At 30.5% G+C, this 20737-nt stretch overlaps 2 protein-coding genes across 3 annotated transcripts in view; one reads left to right on the top strand and one right to left on the bottom strand.

Moving 5' to 3' along the window:
• Nucleotides 1–20: 20 nt before the first annotated feature.
• On the top strand, nucleotides 21–8502 carry LOC108773982 (uncharacterized). The gene is made up of 4 exons (XM_018539973.1): nucleotides 21–213; nucleotides 2701–2906; nucleotides 5902–6050; nucleotides 8329–8502. Exons 2-4 carry the CDS (start codon nucleotides 2828–2830, stop codon nucleotides 8500–8502), a joined length of 402 nt encoding a protein of 133 aa, XP_018395475.1. The 5' UTR covers nucleotides 21–213; nucleotides 2701–2827.
• Nucleotides 8503–14359: 5857 nt separating this feature from the next.
• Nucleotides 14360–20737, bottom strand: part of LOC108774075 (omega-amidase NIT2) — an 11888-nt gene continuing 5510 nt past the window's right edge. Inside the window, exons 1-6 of one of the 2 annotated variants that reach the window (XM_018540086.1) lie at nucleotides 19030–19263; nucleotides 18313–18459; nucleotides 17285–17469; nucleotides 16650–16818; nucleotides 15928–16161; nucleotides 14360–14537 (exon numbers count right to left, since the gene is read on the bottom strand). In XM_018540086.1, coding sequence (XP_018395588.1) covers nucleotides 14443–14537; nucleotides 15928–16161; nucleotides 16650–16818; nucleotides 17285–17469; nucleotides 18313–18459; nucleotides 19030–19081 — 882 coding nt within the window. In that variant the 5' untranslated portion in view covers nucleotides 19082–19263 and the 3' untranslated portion in view covers nucleotides 14360–14442. Of the gene's footprint in view, nucleotides 14538–15927; nucleotides 16162–16649; nucleotides 16819–17284; nucleotides 17470–18312; nucleotides 18460–19029; nucleotides 19264–20737 lie in introns of those variants that run through there. The other variant, XM_018540087.1, reaches the window with a different exon arrangement.

The following is a 20737-nucleotide window of genomic DNA, read 5'->3' as shown; positions in this document are numbered from 1 at the left end:
TCTATCTTGTCATCTGAAACGACTGGTTTCTCGCCTTTCGCGAAATAAATCCAAATTCGATATAGGCATTGATTTAGTCAAAAAATTATTTGTGCATACCCTTCCTTCCAAAAAAGGAAGAATACATGCACGTGCATGCGGAACAGCAATACGCACCTTAGAGAAGCGAACGATATAAAACGGACGATTGGTGCGGAACGATGTAGTACAAAGGTAATACACAACTCTTTTCCCCCTCTCTTATTTCCGTAGCACGTGTATTAGTATGCGGATTTAACTGATGATCGCCACCCGTTGTGAACCTGAGAGTTGGTCCCGCTGTATCAACTGTAGACTGATTAGAAAAGCGCGGTTCACTTACAGCTTTTGACCCATCTCATCCCTTTACTCAACGACGAGCGTAATTCTGTACCGGATATGAGCGTCGTTAACTGCATTTTCACACAGTTTCTGAAATTTTATATTCCTTTATTCCTTATATACCTACCTATATCTTTCTTATCAATTCAAGTATATAAGCTTTTCCATTTCATCCGATTTACACATTGCTTCTTTTTTCTAAAAAGTATTTTTAAAAGATACGTATCTAGTAAATGAACCGTTTATATAGTTAAGATGCCTAATGGTTTAATGCATTAAAAAGAGTCGATGAGAAAATAAAATAGGTTTTACACACTTCTACAATATATTATAACGATCGCGCGATATAATACACTATAATATCACTATATCGCGTCGCGGTCACAATTCATAAGCAAATTTTAAACCGAGCATTACTATTAGAATAAATAAATATATACAGACACTCTTTATTATTTAGAATCTTTAATAAACTTGTGTTACAATATACGTATATAAATTTGAAATTATCGCATACGAGGCAAAATTCTACTTGTGTATACTTTTTAAAGGTTTTACATTTTTTGTAGCAATCAGAAATTTTAATATAATTTTAACTTTGTTAAATAATGATTTCATGGTGACTTTGCAAATTTAATCAACTCATCACAATTACATTGCAATTGGAAGATATGTAGATGCATAGGATTTCATTTTCCAGTATTTTTTATTTGCAGAAAAGAAATGATGTTGAAGAAAGTAAACTCTATAGTCACGAATTCTAATATTTTTTAATATACTTGTGTGACAAAATATGTATCACAACACATAACATAATTTTAATTGTTTTAATTTTATATAGATACATATCTTACGATTTGAATTTTGTAACTTTTTTTTCTTGTACGTTAAATAGAGAACCGGAAAGAGATATTGTTAATTATATTATATTGATTATAATAATTCTCTCTTTATATAATATTGTCTTTTCTATACACATATATATAAAAGTAAAAAACTATTTAGTAATGTGTAAAAATATATAGTGTATGTGTAATAATAATGTATACATATTGTATTATAAGCACGGACGATGTGGCACGTGGTGGCACGATAAAATTTGTCTTTGCATACGGATCCTGCAGATTGCGCGTCAGCTTTGAAGAACTGCGTTATGTCGATGCAATCGATTCACAAAGACTTTATACTCGCACATTTCACGCGTGACCTTACGGACCTTACCCAACTACAAAACGCACTTGTAATTTCAATAAGTTCTCTGTTGCGAGAAAATAGAAGCTTTACACCAATCAATCTCATATTTTCTATCATTCATATATATATGATAGATATATGAAAGATCTAAGTTCCCATGCACGTATAATATCTACAGCATTGAATATAGTATATTTACTGAAATTTATATAGGTATTTATCAGCTTCAATGCCTTACTTTTTGGCACGACAAACAAGTTGCTTGAAGAATATTATATATATATGGTATAGGCACCTCACGCCAGTTTACATATCTCTTATAAAATAATATGCATACTTTTGGCAGATTTTCGTTGCGTCGAAATCGTCGATTATATGGATCGCGAATATGGACTCGTGTCTTATATATACCTTTCAAGCAAACTGACAAAAAAGCTTATTGTCAATAAAAAGTTGAATGCGAAGCTCGACTCTTTTTCGCAAAGAGAAAATCTTGCCAATTTAAGAAATCCCAATTTCCAAACGAACGCGAACATCCAGAAAATTCCAATCGATAGCAATAAATGGAAAATGTTAAATTTATTCTCGTACACACATGCGTGTATAACACCTAAAATGTAAAAAGATGTATAATAATTAGTATTCTAAATTATAACTTGTACTTTACATAGGAATTATTATATATATCACGAATAAAGTAACTTGTAACTGTAACTTCGTTACAAGTAACGAGTTACTTCCATTCCCTGATAATTAGTATTCTAAATTATAACTTGTACTTTACATAGGAATTATTATATATATCACGAGAGAATTGCGAATAAAGTTATTATAATTTAAAAATTAAAATCATACCTGTATTATGTAACGCGATTCACCGGGCCATTTACATACCTCCAGTACATCTATCATATTCCGCATGTGTATAATTTCAAATAGTCATCGAACTGTTCTGCGTTTCACGCGAATTCCTAATTCGCGCAATTATATATGCGCGCGTCATGAATTCCGTCGTAATCGGACTTTAAGGCCGAGATGATGATAATTATCGCGCGGTTACGATTCATTAAGTGAAGCCCACGCAAGATTGATCTAATCAATCTAATGCGATGACAAATGTATATCCCCTGATTCTTTCGCGCGTAGGCAACATGTTCCTGTTGCTGTCAGTGCACGAAAGGAGACAGTAGCCGAAGGCATTCTCTGCGACCACTCCGTGGAGAGACTATCTATCGATACATCTCACTTTTTTCAAGTAAATATACCGCGGATCATGAAGAGGCCTTCCGTCAGCAAGATATTTATGTGGACATTCTACCTGTCCATCCTTTTCTTTCTGACGACGAAAACAAGTAAGTGACAAAGTCGCAAAATATCATATAAAATCGATATAGACAAAATCGTCACTAAAAGATCATGTATTTAAAGAATATAATTCCAGCTTTTAGTATTATTTATTAGTAACAAGTAGCAAATAGTAGCTAATTAATATGTAACAGGCCAAAGTACGATAGGCATATAGAAATAATTTAACTATAGGTAATCACTTTTGAATTTCGGTGTATACAACCTGTGTTAAAAAATCTGTTAAATTTCTCAAAGTCCGTTAAAGTTCAATGAATTCCGGTCAAGTTTCGAAGTCCGGGTGTACATCTATTTTCTGAATGCGGTTATTTCCTCAGACTGATGGTTCGAATACATATGTATGTATCTATATATGGGGCGTTCTCTGTTAAATCGGTCGCCCGTTTCAATTTTTGAGATAAAATTCCTTTTTTGGTCTTCAAATTTTCCTTGAAATGTCTACTTTTTGATGCCGTATATGGCGTTTTTGAAAATTCCAAATATCGGACCCAAAATGGCGTCTGAAATGAAAAAAGACATTGGAAAAATTATCGATATCGTGAATAAACGTGCACGATGTAGAGATCTGATCCGCGTGCGCACTCACAGAAAATATTTCTATATATTCAATGCTATTACTTCAAGATCTAGAATAAAATAAGATTGATATAGAGCCAATTATATTTATTTTTCAGAGTAGAATATTTTAAATGAAAAATTCTAAAATTTAGAATAAAGTATTCTTGATGTTAGCTCATTAATTTTCTTACTAGAAAAATTTCAGTTTGACACAATATTTTCTTCATTTAAACATTCTTATTTTATTCCTGCGGAAGAAATTTTATTTATATTTTTACGAAAAACTGAGCTCAGTCGGGACTCGAACGTTCCGCGTCTCTCTGCCTAATGCGCTACATCACGAGAGCTTCGCTGCTTTGATGTTACGTAGCATCGCGTATATGTATAACTGGATAGACTTATTCTAAATGTAATAATATATAAATTTCTAAATTTATACGTGTTATACTTGTTTCAAGATAAGATCTTATTTTATTCGAAGGTGTAGAATCAAATTATCGATTTTATTTTAAAATAATCTTAATTTTATAATGTATAGGGTTGAGTTAAGATGAAGTAGTACGTTAAGAACATTCTTTTCCTTCGTATTAGAAATCCTTTCTGTGAGGGCGGGCGTGCGTGCTCTATTTACACGTGAGTCCCCTTGTCTCTCACGTTTGAGGTACTTCATTTATATGAGTCCCCTTACCTCTCATGTGTGTATGCGCGCGCGTTTGTGTGTGTGTGAGTCTGCGCGAGCCGTGGATGGATACCATAGAATTTATTTTTTAATTTTTTATCCTTCACTTTCTTCCCCGTAACTATCATAGTGTTCCATTTATATCATTGGAATACTTTATTTTCTCCCGCAAGTATAAATCCATGATTCTTAGAATTGCTGCGGAACAGACTGCGCAGCTTTAAATCTCTTATTAAGTTTTCTTCTTATCTTCTCATGATCAATTTTCTTAAAATAAAAAATCCTTATGTTCTTGTAATGTATTCTAGCCCAGTTAAAAAGAATTTGAGATGTTAATATTGCGTCCAGTGGCTTTTTTTTAAATATTTGTTTCAGGATTTTACGTGACGTACTTTCTCGGGAAGAGAACGATCAAATTATAATTTGAAATTTTGTACGCAAATAACCAGCTGGATAACCAGTGGATATCGTGTTAAAGAAAAATTTACTTCAACGTAGTAATTGATCGTTTTGACGAGCGCGCGTGCACGCACGCACGCACGCACGCACGCGGATCAGACCTCTGCATCTGGATAATAAAGTGTCTACAAAAAAAATACTGTCCAGTGTATATACTCTTCAATTTTATCATTTTTAGTATTTTTAAATATATATGAGAGTAGTATTCACAAACAATTATATATATAAACTGCGCGTTTAATTTAATTTATAAGAATAACATACGATCATTCTATTATTATTAAATTTTACATTATTCAAAGAAATCTAAAACGTAATTGTGAATTATTTTCCCGAAGAGAATTATACATTATTAAACAAAGGTTTAATTTTTGAGTATCCTTTTTTGTACATATATATGGCTTGAACTTTTCATTTTTATGATATGATTTTTTTAGGATATCATTTACTTTTTAGAGTACAAATATATCACAGATTATAAAAAAATGATTTAAATTAAAATATTATATAACGAAAGAGAGTTAAATACGGCAAAAAGAGGGGGGTGGTGGGGAAGGGGGAGGGGCGGGGGAGGAGGTCCGGTGGGTCGAAGATGGTGGAGGTACGAGTGAAAAGTGAGACAAGATGTTAAAAAGTTTTAATACGGCCTTGAATGCGGACAGAGAAGAAGGAGAAGGAGAAGAAGGAGACATTTCTTAATTTTTCATTAAAATCACCACTTTTCGACCGTTCTTGTATCTCCAGAACGGCTTGATCGATTTAAAATTTTTGTAGCTCAAATTACTCGTGCCGCCTTTCAGAACATATAACGTTTGATTTAAAACTTTTTATATTTTAGTAGTTATGCACCTCCCAAAAATGGACTTTGGTGGCTCGGGATAAGAGACTTTTGTATAGTGTGTCTTTCAGTTTTTGAACTTGGCCGGAGACACTACCGCGTCTCCTGATATTTTTATGTTTGTTACTTTAGTCAGATATATTGTTTTACCTTACTGCTTAAATTAATTTGTTTTTTATCTACATATTTACCTTTATTGATATTAAACAATCCTATTTATTAAAGAAAGGTTGATATATGTATATGTTATTTAAATATTGCAAGTTTCACGCGTAAATGGTTAAAAAAATTTTTATGTCACTTCTAAACTAAATTTCGTCGATATCACACTCATTTTCAAATAGAGTTTCCAAGTTTCTATATACGTTCAATGTATGTGACATATGGTTACGAAAATTGAATTATACCATATATAACTGTTAATTTGCGATGTAATAAATTATTTCAGACGCTCTGGAGGAAAATTGTACGGATTTTCAGGGTGGTACTGTCAAACACGGTCTCCTCTACGTACCAGGGCCTGCAGTTTGCAGTCTCTGCGTCTGCTATCATTCCGAGCCTATGTGGTGTCAAGCTATTTATTGTACGCCACCATATGTGAGTATTCGAGAATACAAAGAATATGTATATCTATACGAGTAATTCGAATTCGTATCTTCTCTCTCTCTCTCTCTCTCTCTCTCTCTTGGATCAAATTTTCTATATATCTTTTGTTACATTACTCGTTTGCATTCTGTGTTTTTTTTAGCTCGGAATTGAGGAGTATATTTTAAAAGTTATGGCATACTTGTGTAAGTTAATTGCGTGTCTTAATTTTATTTCATTTACTTAAATTTTTTGACTGATAGTGGTTCTCGCTTTCTTTTTTAATTACCGCGAAATAAGACAATAGCTCATTAAACATTTTCGTCTAAAAGGTACTTAATTTTATTACTAGAGTGATAAAAGACAGTTTTGAAATTACAAAGCCTCGGACATGATGTAACATGAACATGAGGCAATACGACAAAGAAGAATTAAGAATAGGAAAGAAAAAGAAATAACTGACGTAGTTTCATAAATGAATTGCGTTTTGCGAGTGAGTTGCGGCGACCTTGCGATTTACGTGCATGTACATATAGCATTTATCGCTTTAACTGCGCGTTTTTTAAATTATACTCTCTATATATCCATTTCGCTGATTAAAATCAATGTCATACATGCACCGCGCGGTCGTCTAATCAACACAAATTAAGTTCCATATTACACGCACTTAATGATGATCGTGGTACCGTTATATGCCGTAATAAGCGCAATCGGTTATGTTATACATATATATATATATATATATATAGAGTTCTCTCTCAAGAGGAGACAACCGCTGAAAACCACAATGAAATAAATATATATATTTACGTCGATAATATTGAACAATATTAATCCTGCAACGGAACACATATATATATATATATATGCGGATGTGATCACTTGTGTCCAATCCAAATTTAAGGCTTACATCTTAAAATGCTTCACCCATGTTCTTTAAGGTTTCTATTAAATTATTCGGCTACGCGTAATCATTTGAAAAAAATTTGAAAAAGTTAAAAAATTACGCGGGTATACACTCGAGGAATAAGAACTATTAAAAATGAGATGGACACGAATGATCCCCGCACAACAAAAGGAAAATAATGTAACATTATTTTGACATAGTGTTACAATGTTTCTCGTCAAATTTGATTTTTATAAAATAATTTTCTAAAGTAAAAATATTTTTAATTGTTTTTTCTGTACTAAAAATAAAGTGAAGAAATAGTGTGGGAGAAATTTTTACTATAACAATATTATTATTAATATACCTTAAAAGTATATAATCTAAATTTATATATAATGAAAAAGAAGAAGGGCTACAAGCCAAAAAATTCGTTAAAATATACATTTGTTTGTAAATAAAAATTGTCATTTGGTTAAAATTACGTAGTTTAATTAGAAAACAGATAACAGACGTTTCGACCTCTATATTAGGTCATTATCAATATGTTATTATACAAAGATCGCAAGTTGGTAACAAATGTTCGAAAATTATAGAATTATAAAATTACATAAAAAAATATATATGAAAATGTGTGTACAATCTCATTCGCATAGTTTGAAGTCGTATACAATTCGGCAAACTAGTAAGAATCCAAAAACAATGCAATTCATCTAGTTATAAATGTAGTTTGTGAAAGCATGTAATAATTGTTTATAAATAAAGTTATAAATTATAAAATTGTCCGTTGTTAGAATAATGCGATGAGAGCCAAGTTTAAGATGTTACACGTTAAAGGTATAGAAATTAGAATGAATTGTTTCTACTTTCTATACCTTTATACATACATATATACGTGTAACATCTTAAACTTGGCTCTCATCGCATTGTTCTATAACAACGATGACAATTATATAATTTATAACTTTATTTATAAACAATTATTACACGCTTTCACAAACTACATTTATTATAACTATAGACGAATTGCATTGTTTTTGGATTCTTACTAGTTTGCCAAATTCTATACGTTTTCAAACTATATGCGAGTGAGACTGCACACACATTTTTATACATGTTTTTTATATTTTTTTATGTAATTTTATAATTCTATAATTTTCGAACATTTGTTACCAACTTGCGATCTTTGTATAATAACATTGATAATGACCTAATAGAGGTCGAAACGTCTGTTTTTTAATTAAACTACGTAATTTTAACCAAATGATAATTTTTATTTACAAATAAATGTATATTTTAACGAATTTTTTGGCTCGTAGCCATTTTTCTTTTTCATTATTTTTATATTTATTGAGCCTTATTACAAACATATAAAAATAAATGTAATCTCATATTGTTTCGCAGAAATGTAAAAGGTTCCGCGTGGGTGAACGTTGCTGCGAGTTTGAGTGTCTGGATGATAGTGACGATTGGAGTGGTCCGGACGTGTACGATGCTGCCGGATCATCTAAGATCCAAGAGCAGAGTCCTGTTCTGTACCTATTGAGTCTACTGATCGCGTTATCGATGGTGCCTTAATTACGATCAAACGAGATACGCAATTATCGTCACCATAAACCTTATCAGGACAAATTCGAAGTATTCGTCCGTTAGTGATATTGGTAAAGACGATGACAATGCGATGACAACGTACAAAAAGACGACTCGACGAAGCAGATTTGTCTCATATTTATACTGCGAGTACGCAATATTTTGACAAACAGCATATTCTTTATACCTAGCCTATATGTATATATAGCAATTAAGACGACCATGTGTAGCGCGAGCTTATGTATAGTTAACGGAGAATTAGAATTAATTTTCTCCAGTAGGTAAACCGATTTAGTTTAATTGAAGATTGATCAACGAGTTTCTGCTTAAATAATTGTAACACAAATTGAGAAAACAGAATATTTATTTTATGAATAATAAATAACAAAGTTCGACATAATCGTATCGATCGATATGTTTCAATATAATAATTATTGTGTTAATTATTGTATCACATGCTAAATTAAAAAGACGTTTTGTCATTTCTTTCATAATTTGGATAAGAGAACAGATTACGTGTAAGACTTTATAAGAACTTAAGTTATAGAGACTAGGCTCCAAGCAAACGTGTACATATACGTGTGAACGAGTCTTTTTCACTTTCTCAATTTTCACTTTCTCTTTCGTAACCCATTTTCTCATATTTTTCTATGTTGTCAAATTCGATATGATAAAACTTATCAAACGTACGCTATGCGAACTCGATATCAAAATTCTACACATATTCGAACATCAAATAAGAAATGACGTGGGTAGCTCTTGGAATAATCCGAGCACTGGTCACACAATCGAATGTCAGCCACTCTGTCATGTACGAGACGTGCTTGATCTCGTTTCGAAGTAAAATCCAGCATTTCGTTTTGTTTATGGAATATGTGCAATATAATACACACAAAATTATCGTCAGAAAATTAATTCATTTTGTCCAATTCTCTCAATTTACTTTCTCTCGGCTTAACAATTCTCGAGAATGATCGTAGGATAAGTGATATCGTAATTGCATAATAATAATTGACGAAACACGCATCTGATCCTCGTGCCTTTGATAATATTAATATTCGTGCACGATGAACGACCAAAGGAAATTGAAAACGACAAAGTAAAAATTGAGATCTCATATGTTATACGCATGTGCATGCGTAATAATAAATCCAATTTTTTTTTATTTTTATTTTTCCAATGTCGTAAAACAATATGTGATAACGAACGTGTCAGATTGAGAGATTTAGTGCGCGAAAAAAAAACGAGTACTAGAAAATTCATTGAGTGCGTAATATTGCAGCTCTTTGTGTGAAAAGAGATGAGACTCGTTTTTATTTCCAATTCAATCGTTTTTACCATTCGTTCGCTTCCCTGCTTAAAATTTTCTATAGAAAGCTATTATGAAAATTCTATAGTTTTTAATGAGCGTTTTGAATCGGTAAATCGCTTCCCTGCTTAAAATTTTCTATAGAAAACTATTAAGAAAATTCTATAGTTTTTAATGAGCGTTTTGAATCGGTAAATCCCAATCCGCAATAGTTTTCTATTATTATACTCATAGAATCTTATTGATAACTGTAGAGCTTCTATAGTCGCTCTCGTGCGCTACTATAGAAACTATTAAAAACTATAAATACCTATACAAACTCTATATGTTCCTATAGTTTTTTATAGAAAATTTTCAGCAGGGTTTTCTTTACAACAACTGTTTCTTTTATGAAAAGAAAGACATTTCACTGTTTTTCTTGTGAATAAAGATTTGTTTTCTGATGCGGTTGAACTAATGTATGTACACTTTTGGAACTTAAAGTGAAACAGGCATATATTTGATATTTGTTGAAAACTTGGAAGCGAGAAAGAGTTCTAATATTGCAGTTTAATGCAGAAGCAGAAAACAGACCATAAAACGTATTATATATTGCAATGTATGAATAAGCTAGAAGCGCATGTGATAAATTATTGTCCAACAGTTTATTATTTTGGGTTTTTGTTTTATTTAATATTAAATCTCTCATAGAGGACCCGTACATTATAATATGAGAAGCACAACCAGCGAGAAAGAAAAGATCTAGCTGGATCTTTACAGATGTTTGAATAATTTTGTGGGAATTTATATACATATACTGTTATACGTATATATGCAATTCTTAAACTACGCGCCGAACAATTTTTCGATAATTGTTTTTTTATTCCGTGTGAATTTATTAATACTATACGTATGTAAATTCACACGAAATTATATAAAAGCACCTAAAATCCAGCTAGTCAATCAGGCTTTCTTTCTCATTGGTTTTGTTTTATTTGTTTGTTTGTTTGTTTGTCATCTGTCTTTAGCAGAAATTCTCTTTTAGTAACCCCTAAAGTTTATTCTACGAGAAAGAGCTTTTAAACGTTGGTGATTATGAAAGACAAAAATTACTTTGCGATCAAATCTCGCCGTTATATTACAAGATTTTTATTAGGATTTAATATGAATCGATCTTTATGCGATATATTGTTAAAAAGTTTGTAATAACGTAAACATGTTAAACAAGACAAATATATATATATATATGTATGGTATATATGAATTATTATTATATATATGTTAATTCATAAGTAATTATTATTATATATATGTTAAATCATAAGTATATTCAAATATGAAAAGCACAAAATATAACATGAGGACAATTTGAAAAAAAGCACATACGCTAATATTATACTTATTGTTTGTGTATGCACGAATCTTATATGTCTATTATATGTTAAAATTTTTATTACACGTGTTTAATATTTTTTATTTCGAAACAATAATCAATAGAAATTGATAACGTTGTACAACAGTTAAAATTTGGATATTTTGTATCTCGACAATATAACTCTTTCACTCGCTTCCATGTATATTACAAAATATTTCGAGATTATTCTTATTTCCAACTAACATTCGATTATACTAATTAACTATTATTTGTATGACATTTCAGAGCGACGATAATTATAAAACGCCTGGATTTTCATGTGATATAACAAGCTTTAATTATAATTGCTCTCGATATTTGCAATATATTGCGCCATTGATTGTTGGCTGACAAATAAACTGAAGCATAAATAAATTGTAATACAGGAACAGTTTAATATTTCGAAATCTGACAATTAGTAATTAAAATTAGTAAACAATGTGCGAATGCGACTTTGGAGCCTTTCCGTAGAGTTACTTTAATAGAATTATTATACTTTATATAATGCGCTTGTCGGAAACAATGTAGAAAAGAATTGAGTGCTTTTAACAAAATGTGACACAGTATTCTAATGAATCTAATGCCACAACACCAGCCAGAAAACCGAACAATATGGGGCCATACAAATTATATATAATAATGTAACATACACACATGAATGTACTTTCTTTGTCTTTTCACGACAAAAAAATGTGTGAAAACGAAAATACGGTGCTATTATAAATCATTTCTTGCTATAAGGAATAAACGCTATATATGTATATTACAAATGTTATATTTGCGAGTCTGCAGTATTGTGGCACCGCATATTCCAATGATTGCGCACGTATGCTTGCCTGTGATATATGTATATTTTTACGGCATTCAATTGCTGTCCTCGTCTTTGGGTTACAATGGCTTTGCGAATCTCAAAGGTTTAGTAGTGCTGTGATTAATGTATCTGCTACAAAAAGCGACCCCCTTCAAGAGAATTGGAGACAAAGAAAAATGAGAAGAAACAACCGTAATCATATATTAAGGATGGCGTTAATAATAATTATCTAATAATAATATGTTGATTAATGTTATATTTACATAATCGATTATGTAATTGCGTGAAAACTATTTACTATAAGAGAAAAGAATAATTGTTATATAGAATTGTAAATTCTTTTAAATAATATTTATCCTTAAGATTCTATAAACGTACATTATATTTAATTATCTTTAATGCTAATAAAAATGTTCTATATAATCTTGGACTGTGCGAGAAACCACAAGAAAAACCATGAGATTGATAGCACGAATAATAATGTTATGTGTAAATTAAGATCCGGTTTATCACAGAATATTTACGAATAATCATCTACACTCAAAAATGCATTCAAATCCTGCGTGAACTGGATCGCATGTATACTATACATATAGATATGTAATTTATATATTTTTTATTTCGCAGATATAATATATACTCGTATATCTTTCGATCCAATACACGAAAATTTACATTTTCGCGCAACTACTTGATAATCATTCGCAATATGTTTCCGTTGTTAACAACTGCTCACTTATTACCTAATATTTATGTCACGTTGAAACGTTGAAGGCAATCTTTCAATCGCGTCAATTTGAGGTACTAAAGACGTATCTCAATTCATCCGTTCACAATACCGAAGGCGGACTAATCTCGCGACTCGCATTTGAACTGTAAATAAGCGCTTTGCTTAAGTTTTGCACAAAAATCAAGGCCAAATTCGACAAACGGTGCTATTGAAGCCATTTGAGTGAGTTTGACAAAAAGAATGTTTAAGATTAAATTATTATACCTAACTCTTATACAATGTGTGTGTATTAGAAATGTGCGACAACATGTATGTACCTTTACGCATATTACCGACACACGTATTGCACATCGCCCCACAATAGACACGTTCATAGTATGCGCGATATCTGGTTCGGACGTGATCTAGCTTTTTTCAGTATAATCTTGGTTTGTTGAGTGTAAAAAAATCTTAAAAAGTTTCGCCAAGTTTTCGATGCTTTAGATATACTCAAGTATTTAAATCAAAATACGCACTTTTGTATCTTTTTCTAAACATTAAAAAAAAAAGTAAAAAGGATTCCATGTTTAGATAATGCGTATGTACTTCCGAGCCACATATCGTAATAAATTTTAAATCGTATTTTTATTATAATAATATAATTATTATTATAATCGTATACTATTGCTCTCCTCTTCCTCTATTCTATTATATACCTGTCCCAATCCAATAGAAAGAATTATTAATCGACCAATTCTTTTAAGCTTATTTGTAAAAAAAACTAACACTTTTGCAAAAAGAATAAATATAAATAAGATAGACGATAGCTCTACTATACAATATTACTGCAATATGTACTTTTCACATAATTATGTTATGTAATGATCAAAAGGCCTTTTATGTATAAGTAATCATTTAGAATCCATAATATGAGTTTTCACAATTTATTATTTTTGATATTTTCAATTTTTCGGTTTTTCTTCTTTTTCTTTTTTACCCATTTAGTTCTGTCTGTTATTTATTATTCTGTCTATCTTATAATTATCATGACGTGGAGCTCATCGTTGATTGAAAAAATTGTATTAATTAATTATATTAATTAGTTTGTTTTCTGAAGAGAGCTAAAAAGTTAGCCGATGTAAAAGCGTTATTGTTATAATAAAAGAGCGTTATTCGAATGATTTTCATCTGACTTATTAGTGGTGTTTTTAATCGCGCAGCGTCTTCTGCGCCCGACTCCTATTGCCCTTTATTTTCTCCAATTTGTATTTGAATTGTAAGGCGTTTTAATTTTATTATTATAAGATTCCATATTATGAGGTTACAATAAAATTTAATCCAAAATACTAAACAAACTTGAATATGGTCTTGAGTTGAACGAATCTTTCTTTGATTCCCTTGAGTAACGAAAAGGTATGTCGATAGATAAGATTTAACAATAAAACGAAAGTAAAAATTTGTACATTAAGTAATATAAAGTTTATTCATAACAATTTTGCCGGCAATTAACAATATATCGTCTCGCGCATGTATCTTTACAACATGTGTAGATACAAAATACTTATCTATAAAGCATTCGAGAGTGTAAAATTTAAAACTCATATCCATAAATAGTTAATCATCATATTGTTATTAGGATAATCTATAATGATACGAAATTGCTTAATGACATACATATGCATTATTATCATCATCGTTATGTCTTCCTAATTTTTCTTTTTCAAAACAGTGTCATATAAGTCTGTACGACGCTGATTAAAGATTGGAATTTGCTCTCTGACTTCATCCACAATTTTCAAATCTGCAACAATGTATTATTTCGATATGTAGAGTGTAATTATATATTATTAAAATGCCTACGATACAAATATATATATATATATAAATCTCAGGAAATGGGAAGTTACTTTTTAAAAGTAACAAGTTACGGTTACTTGTTACTGAATAAAAAAAGTAACAAGTTACCGCGTTACTAGTTATCGCTTTTTAAAAGTAACTTGTTACAGTTACCGTTACTCGAAAGGTAACTTTTCGTTACTTTTCGTTACTTTTCCGTTACTTTTTAAAAATCAGTCTGAAAATGTACTTTTGCAGTATTTTTTGTTTAAACGTTAATAAAAGCAATATATATATATATATGTATATATATATAGCATGTATAACACTGACACTATGTATAATTTTATTTTTTAGTTTTTTTTTAAATACAATTTCGTAATTCTAAAACCTATAAAATATACAGTAAACTGAGATATACATATGTCCGATGTATCACATAGAAGATAGAAGTGCAAAATAATTCCTGAAATAATGGTACTGTATATATTTCTCTGTCAAAGATTATTTCAGGATCGCTACAGCAGTTAACAGCTAAAATATTTTAGGAATTTTTTTATACTTTGTAGAAAATTAGAAGATTATATAGGATTGTATAGGACTATCTCAATTATAATATAAGTTAGAAATTAAAAGGAAAATTAAGAAATACACACATAATCTCTTTATTATAATACAGCTATATTTTTACTTAATTTATACTTTTAGCTGTAAATCAAATATTTTAATAGAAAGAAAATTATAACGCTATAATTAAAATATATAACAGAAGTTTTGCAAAAAGGGGTGGTTTTCAATTGCTCAACATAAATGTACAAAGTAAAACTTTGTACACAGCTCAATTAGAACAAAATGTGTACAATTTTAGATTAAGTTAAATGTAACTTGTACGCCTGTATTAAATAAAAACATTTAATGTCCTACAACCACATTTATAGCGTAATTAATAACATGTAATTGTTATAACGGAATAACGTGTCCAATCGTATGCAAAATAACGATAAAAGTAACTGTAAATTTCGTTATTGTTATCCAAAAAATGTAACTTACCGTTACAGTTACCAAAAAAGTAATTTGTAACTGTAACTTGATTTATTCATATGTATATTTATGTACAGTTGAATACTTTATTTGATGTTTTTCATACTAAATGTAATAAATTATAATATTAATTATATTTGCACGTGTTAAAGAATTGTGTACATAGTTCAAACATACAATAATTGCTAATTGCAATTTAGAAAATACTTTTACCACACATGGAAAATATTTAATTTTTATTAAATATTCTGATTTGTAAATTGCAAATTGTGCCGTTTAGTAATTATTCTATTGTAAAATAAATTAATTTATACCTATATCAGAGACTATCATATCCTCGACGGCATCCAGCTCGTCGAGTATTTCTCCCCAAGGATTAGTTAACTGAGTATGCCCCCAAGCAATATATCCAGGCGGCGAGGTACGTGCCGGCGATACACAGGCTACATATAATTGATTGTCGTTTGCTCTGGAACGCTGTAGCAGTGACCAATGCAGCGGGCCAGTGGTCATGTTGAATGCCGCTGGATATACCAGCATCTGACAACCTAATTAATCGTATAGAATAAAATTTAGAGATATAGTTTAGGAGTGTATCAAAATCATCTCAAATATTCTGCTATATACATATAATATATTATATATGTATAAATGATCATTTATGTAATGTACAGATAAGTTGCTAAAGAAATTTAGGTGCAAATGCAATTACATTCAAAATAAATTTACATACGTTTTATAGATTTATTCGCAAATTTAACATTTTTTAGTTATTGATCAGATTAAAAAATATATCAAATTTACTAATGGAACACAATCGATCTATTTCCTTATAAAAATAGCAATTCATAAATTATGAGGAAAATAAAAGATGTAACAATTTTTTATCAATGCTGTTGCATGATGATTAGCAATTGCACAAATTTGAGCATAATAATAAAGAAATAAAAATTCTTATTATATATATATATAAATATATATATAATATATAACAATTTGTCATATTATATGTGTATTAAAATACTGCAACGTTCACCTTTGTTTCTGTATAATCGCGCCATTTCTTCGAATCTGATATCATAACAAATGCCAATACCAATTTTACAACCTTTTGCTTCAAAGATGGTAAGAAAATTGCCGGCGGATAGGGAGTCACTTTCGCGAAAAGTAATTTTCCCTTTAATATCGATGTCGAATAAATGCATCTGAGAAGAAAAAAGTAAGTGCTTAAAGTGCACCCTGTAATTTCATATACATACTATATATGTATGTTCTCTCTCTCTCTCTCTCTCTCTCTCTCTCTCTCTCTCTCTCTCTCTCTCTGTAGAAAAAAAGAGTCTTTCTCTCTTTATATTACATATTTTCCTCTCTTTCGACTTATTTTAAGTGTAAATTCTTTAAATTAATAACTGAAAATATTTTAAATGTTTAGAAATTTAGAATATAAACGATGATATAAAATAGATACTTTTGAAAAACAAGAAATATCCTTGATCTACAAGAAATATATCAATCGTCTATATTCTAAATTTCTAAACATTTAAATATTTCAATATATATATATATATTCTAAAGAAAAATACATATATATTGTATATTAAGATATTTTAAACAAGATCCCTTGCTTACACATACGCACATGCGCATTATACAGAACCGCAATTTCAATACCTTCCTGTGCATAGCTACGAGTTTCCCATCTGGTCCCCATACCGTACAAGTATTGTATAATTTGTCGTTGTTTCTCTCTGGTATTGTACCACCGATCACGTAAACATTGTTCTTTCTTGCCGCCTCGGATAACGCCACGCTCGTCTCGCCGTCCGGAATACTCTCAGCATATCGAGCAAAGTGAGCTATTGTTTTATAAAAAAAAACATCAATAAAACGTGATAAACAAATAAATAATAAACGTATATAAAATTGTACATATATTTGGCACAAAAATATCGATCTTTAATGAAAATAAACAAAATACTATTATTTAAGTTCTATATATATATATATATATAGTTTCTAAGATCTTATATATTTTATTTCTATACTTTTCATTTATATTTTTCTATTGTACTTTTGACACAGAAAAATTTTGCAAGTAGAAGTATAAAAGATATCTCGTACATTATGTGTGTGTGCGTGTGTGTGAGTGTGAGAGAGAGAATATTAATTGTATAGATTTATACTTATACATACTATATAATAATTTATTAAGATATGTAATATAAACTTGATTCACAAATACAGATTTGTAAGATATATGTATGCATCAAGTATATTCATTATACATATATGAAAACATCAATGTGTTAAAAGTAACACACAAGCTTTCCTTCTAAAATTTTTCAAAAATATTTCTCGCACACAGATGCATACTTGCTGTATAAACTATATTAAGTATAACAAAGGCCAATCAGACGTTTCTTTTGTCTCTAAGGGCCCTGGCACACAAAAAAACTTATGGCAGTAAGACTTAGCAGTAAGCGAATTGACCAATCACAGTAGAGGCCGTAAGGCCATAACTTAAGCAGTAGCCAATCCACAACGTTGATTTCCTTACTGCTTACGTCTTACTGCCTTAAGTTTTTTGTGTACTCTGACAAAACAAAACGATTGTTCGATGGATACCGTTAATTAAAAAAAATCAAAACATTTACACAAGTAATTTAAAAAAGATAATATCATGCTCCTCTCATATTTACAAGTTCCATATGGCGAATTGAAACATTCAGGTAGTGTCACGATGTCGGCTCGCTCCTGTTTTGCGCGCTCGATAAAAGAAACGGCTCGCGAGACGTTCGTTGCTTTATCATCACCAACGGATAGCTGCACCAACGCCAGACGTAAAGCTGAAAATTTAATAAACGATTAAACTTAGATCAGATACATCGTCTACATTTATTTTTCGAGCCTGTATCAACTATAGGTAGTTACGACCTGCGATTCTTCGCGCGATCGACATAAATATAATTAAAATAGTTTACTTTCTTTTCTCTATCCAAATCTAAATATAACAAATAAAACATGGTGGTATAAAATGTCATGGATAAAAAGATGATATGATTTAAAATGTCAATTTTGGAACTCAGACTGCTCGAATATGAATTTACATAATATCGTAAAAAGTATCATGCACATAATATATCCTTCTTATTCATCAACAGTTAAACAAGGATAATATCCTGTGTAAAATGTGCTTTATAGAACTAAAAGGACAATGCAGGATAATAAAGTAAACCCGATTATTCACTTATTAATTCTTATAATTACTCATTTCAGAAACTACTTGGTAACGATGTAGTAAAAGAATTTTTCGCATTTTTTTTGTTTCTTTTTGTGTTAAATGCACCTATATATATGTTCGCACAATTTCGAATTTCACATGCCGTAAAGAGAGAATAAATCACTCACATACTTACTAGTCATTGTTCTTATTTTTACCCGATACTGCGCGACACTCGCTCGCAACATAATAGTTGCTTTCCATTTACACCGATTCTCAGATAATTCTCACTTGTGACGTCATAACTCAGTAGAATGCGCATTCTTTTTGCATTCTGAGAACTGGGATTCAACTGAGTTTTTACCTACAAACTGCACAAGATCGAGATCCATGTGCTTTATTAAGTCTTGTAGACTCACTTTAAAAATAACATTATGAACCTGTACTGTTATTTGTTAATTTTACCAAAGTAAGCAAGTAGTAATAATATGTCATTAATCTGAGTATTTCATACTCAGCTGACGTCAAATTTAGTTTTATTTGTGTATAAATGGAAAGCAACTAATAGGTTAAGTTTCCTTCTGTTTATTTCGATGACGTAGATTGTGTAAAGCCCGATTTACAATTGCGTAAATGTAGTTGGAAGAATTAACCAATCACAATCAAATTTGAGGAGAATATTTGACTGTATTCTTTGGACCGCACTTGCTGCTTTTGACCGATTCACTCATAAAATCTTTAAACATCTTTAACAGCCTGTTTAAAAGCTACATAATTAATTAGATTATTTGGCAATCTAAAAATATGGAAATAAAAATTTGAATACAAGAAAGCTTTGTTCATAAAGAAAATTAATAAAATTGGCTCTTACTGTATAATATGTGTTTATTATAGTCTAGTAATTATGAATAAAATATGCTTATTTATATTATAATTAATGTAAAAATAAAAAACATTTTTTGGAAGAGGAATATTAACGCGGATTACATTTAGGATCATTGAGAGCACAGACATAATAACTTACTTTTAGCAACAAGACAATTGATTTGCCAAATGTTAAACAAGGATGACATGACACCCAGGGAGCACTCGGGTGGGAATCTGAACACGCGGTAGGATGTGAACACGAGTCAAATTCGTAAGCGATTTGTAACGTACGTTCGAACACATAAACACAAATATATTCGTAACCAGTCCGTAAAATGTTGACAATTGCAATGACTTTTTACACACAATATTATCTCAAAATGCAACTTGGTTATATTTCCTTTTTTTTTAATTTACAATCAAAATATCAGTTACGTCATAAAAATCCCACAGTGCCGATAAGGAGTTTATTATATTCATGATATACGATTAAGCCCATGGCACATACAAAAACGTAAGGCCGTAAATGTAATCAGTAAGCGTTTTGGCCAATCACAGTAAAGACAGTAAGGCCGGTAGCGAATCCAATGTTACGATTTCCTTACTGATACGTCTTAAGGCGCGTCTACAATAGGGTTCGTAAGCTTAACATAAACGTAAACATAAGAAATCCGCATTGTCTACAATAGCCCATAAACGTAACGTAACATAATAAATCGTAAACTCTTATTTGAGTATTCTAACCTCTGTACTATATAAGATTTTATACAATATATAGGAATTTCAGAACTATATAATAATGGATATTTATCGAGTTAAAATAATTAGTTTTGTAACTATATTCGGTAAATGTTTCGATTAGGGGACCCCCCTCCAATGACTTTGACCTTGACATATGTTGTCAAGGTCATGACCCTGAGTAACCTCCAACAGGTTTTAGCCGTCGCTCGTCCTTCGTTAAAAAGTTATTAACAATCATACTTTTAAAATAAACGTATTATTTCTGCTATATATGTATGATATGAAGAACTAATCTA

This window comes from Cyphomyrmex costatus, unplaced genomic scaffold (assembly GCF_001594065.2).
Source record: "Cyphomyrmex costatus isolate MS0001 unplaced genomic scaffold, Ccosl1.0 scaffold23, whole genome shotgun sequence".
Taxonomy (NCBI): Eukaryota; Metazoa; Arthropoda; class Insecta; order Hymenoptera; family Formicidae; genus Cyphomyrmex; species Cyphomyrmex costatus.
The sequence above is the reverse complement of the archived record's forward strand: the minus strand, read 5'-3'. Positions and strand labels throughout refer to the sequence as shown.

Excerpts from the sequence above, each read along its gene's own strand:
- LOC108773982 (XM_018539973.1), top strand. The coding sequence starts at position 2,828 with ATGAAGAGGCCTTCCGTCAGCAAGATATTTATGTGGACATTCTACCTG. Across the intron at positions 2,907-5,901 it reads CTTTCTGACGACGAAAACAA|ACGCTCTGGAGGAAAATTGT; the intron begins GTAAGTGACAAA and ends AAATTATTTCAG. Across the intron at positions 6,051-8,328 it reads TTTATTGTACGCCACCATAT|AAATGTAAAAGGTTCCGCGT; the intron begins GTGAGTATTCGA and ends ATTGTTTCGCAG.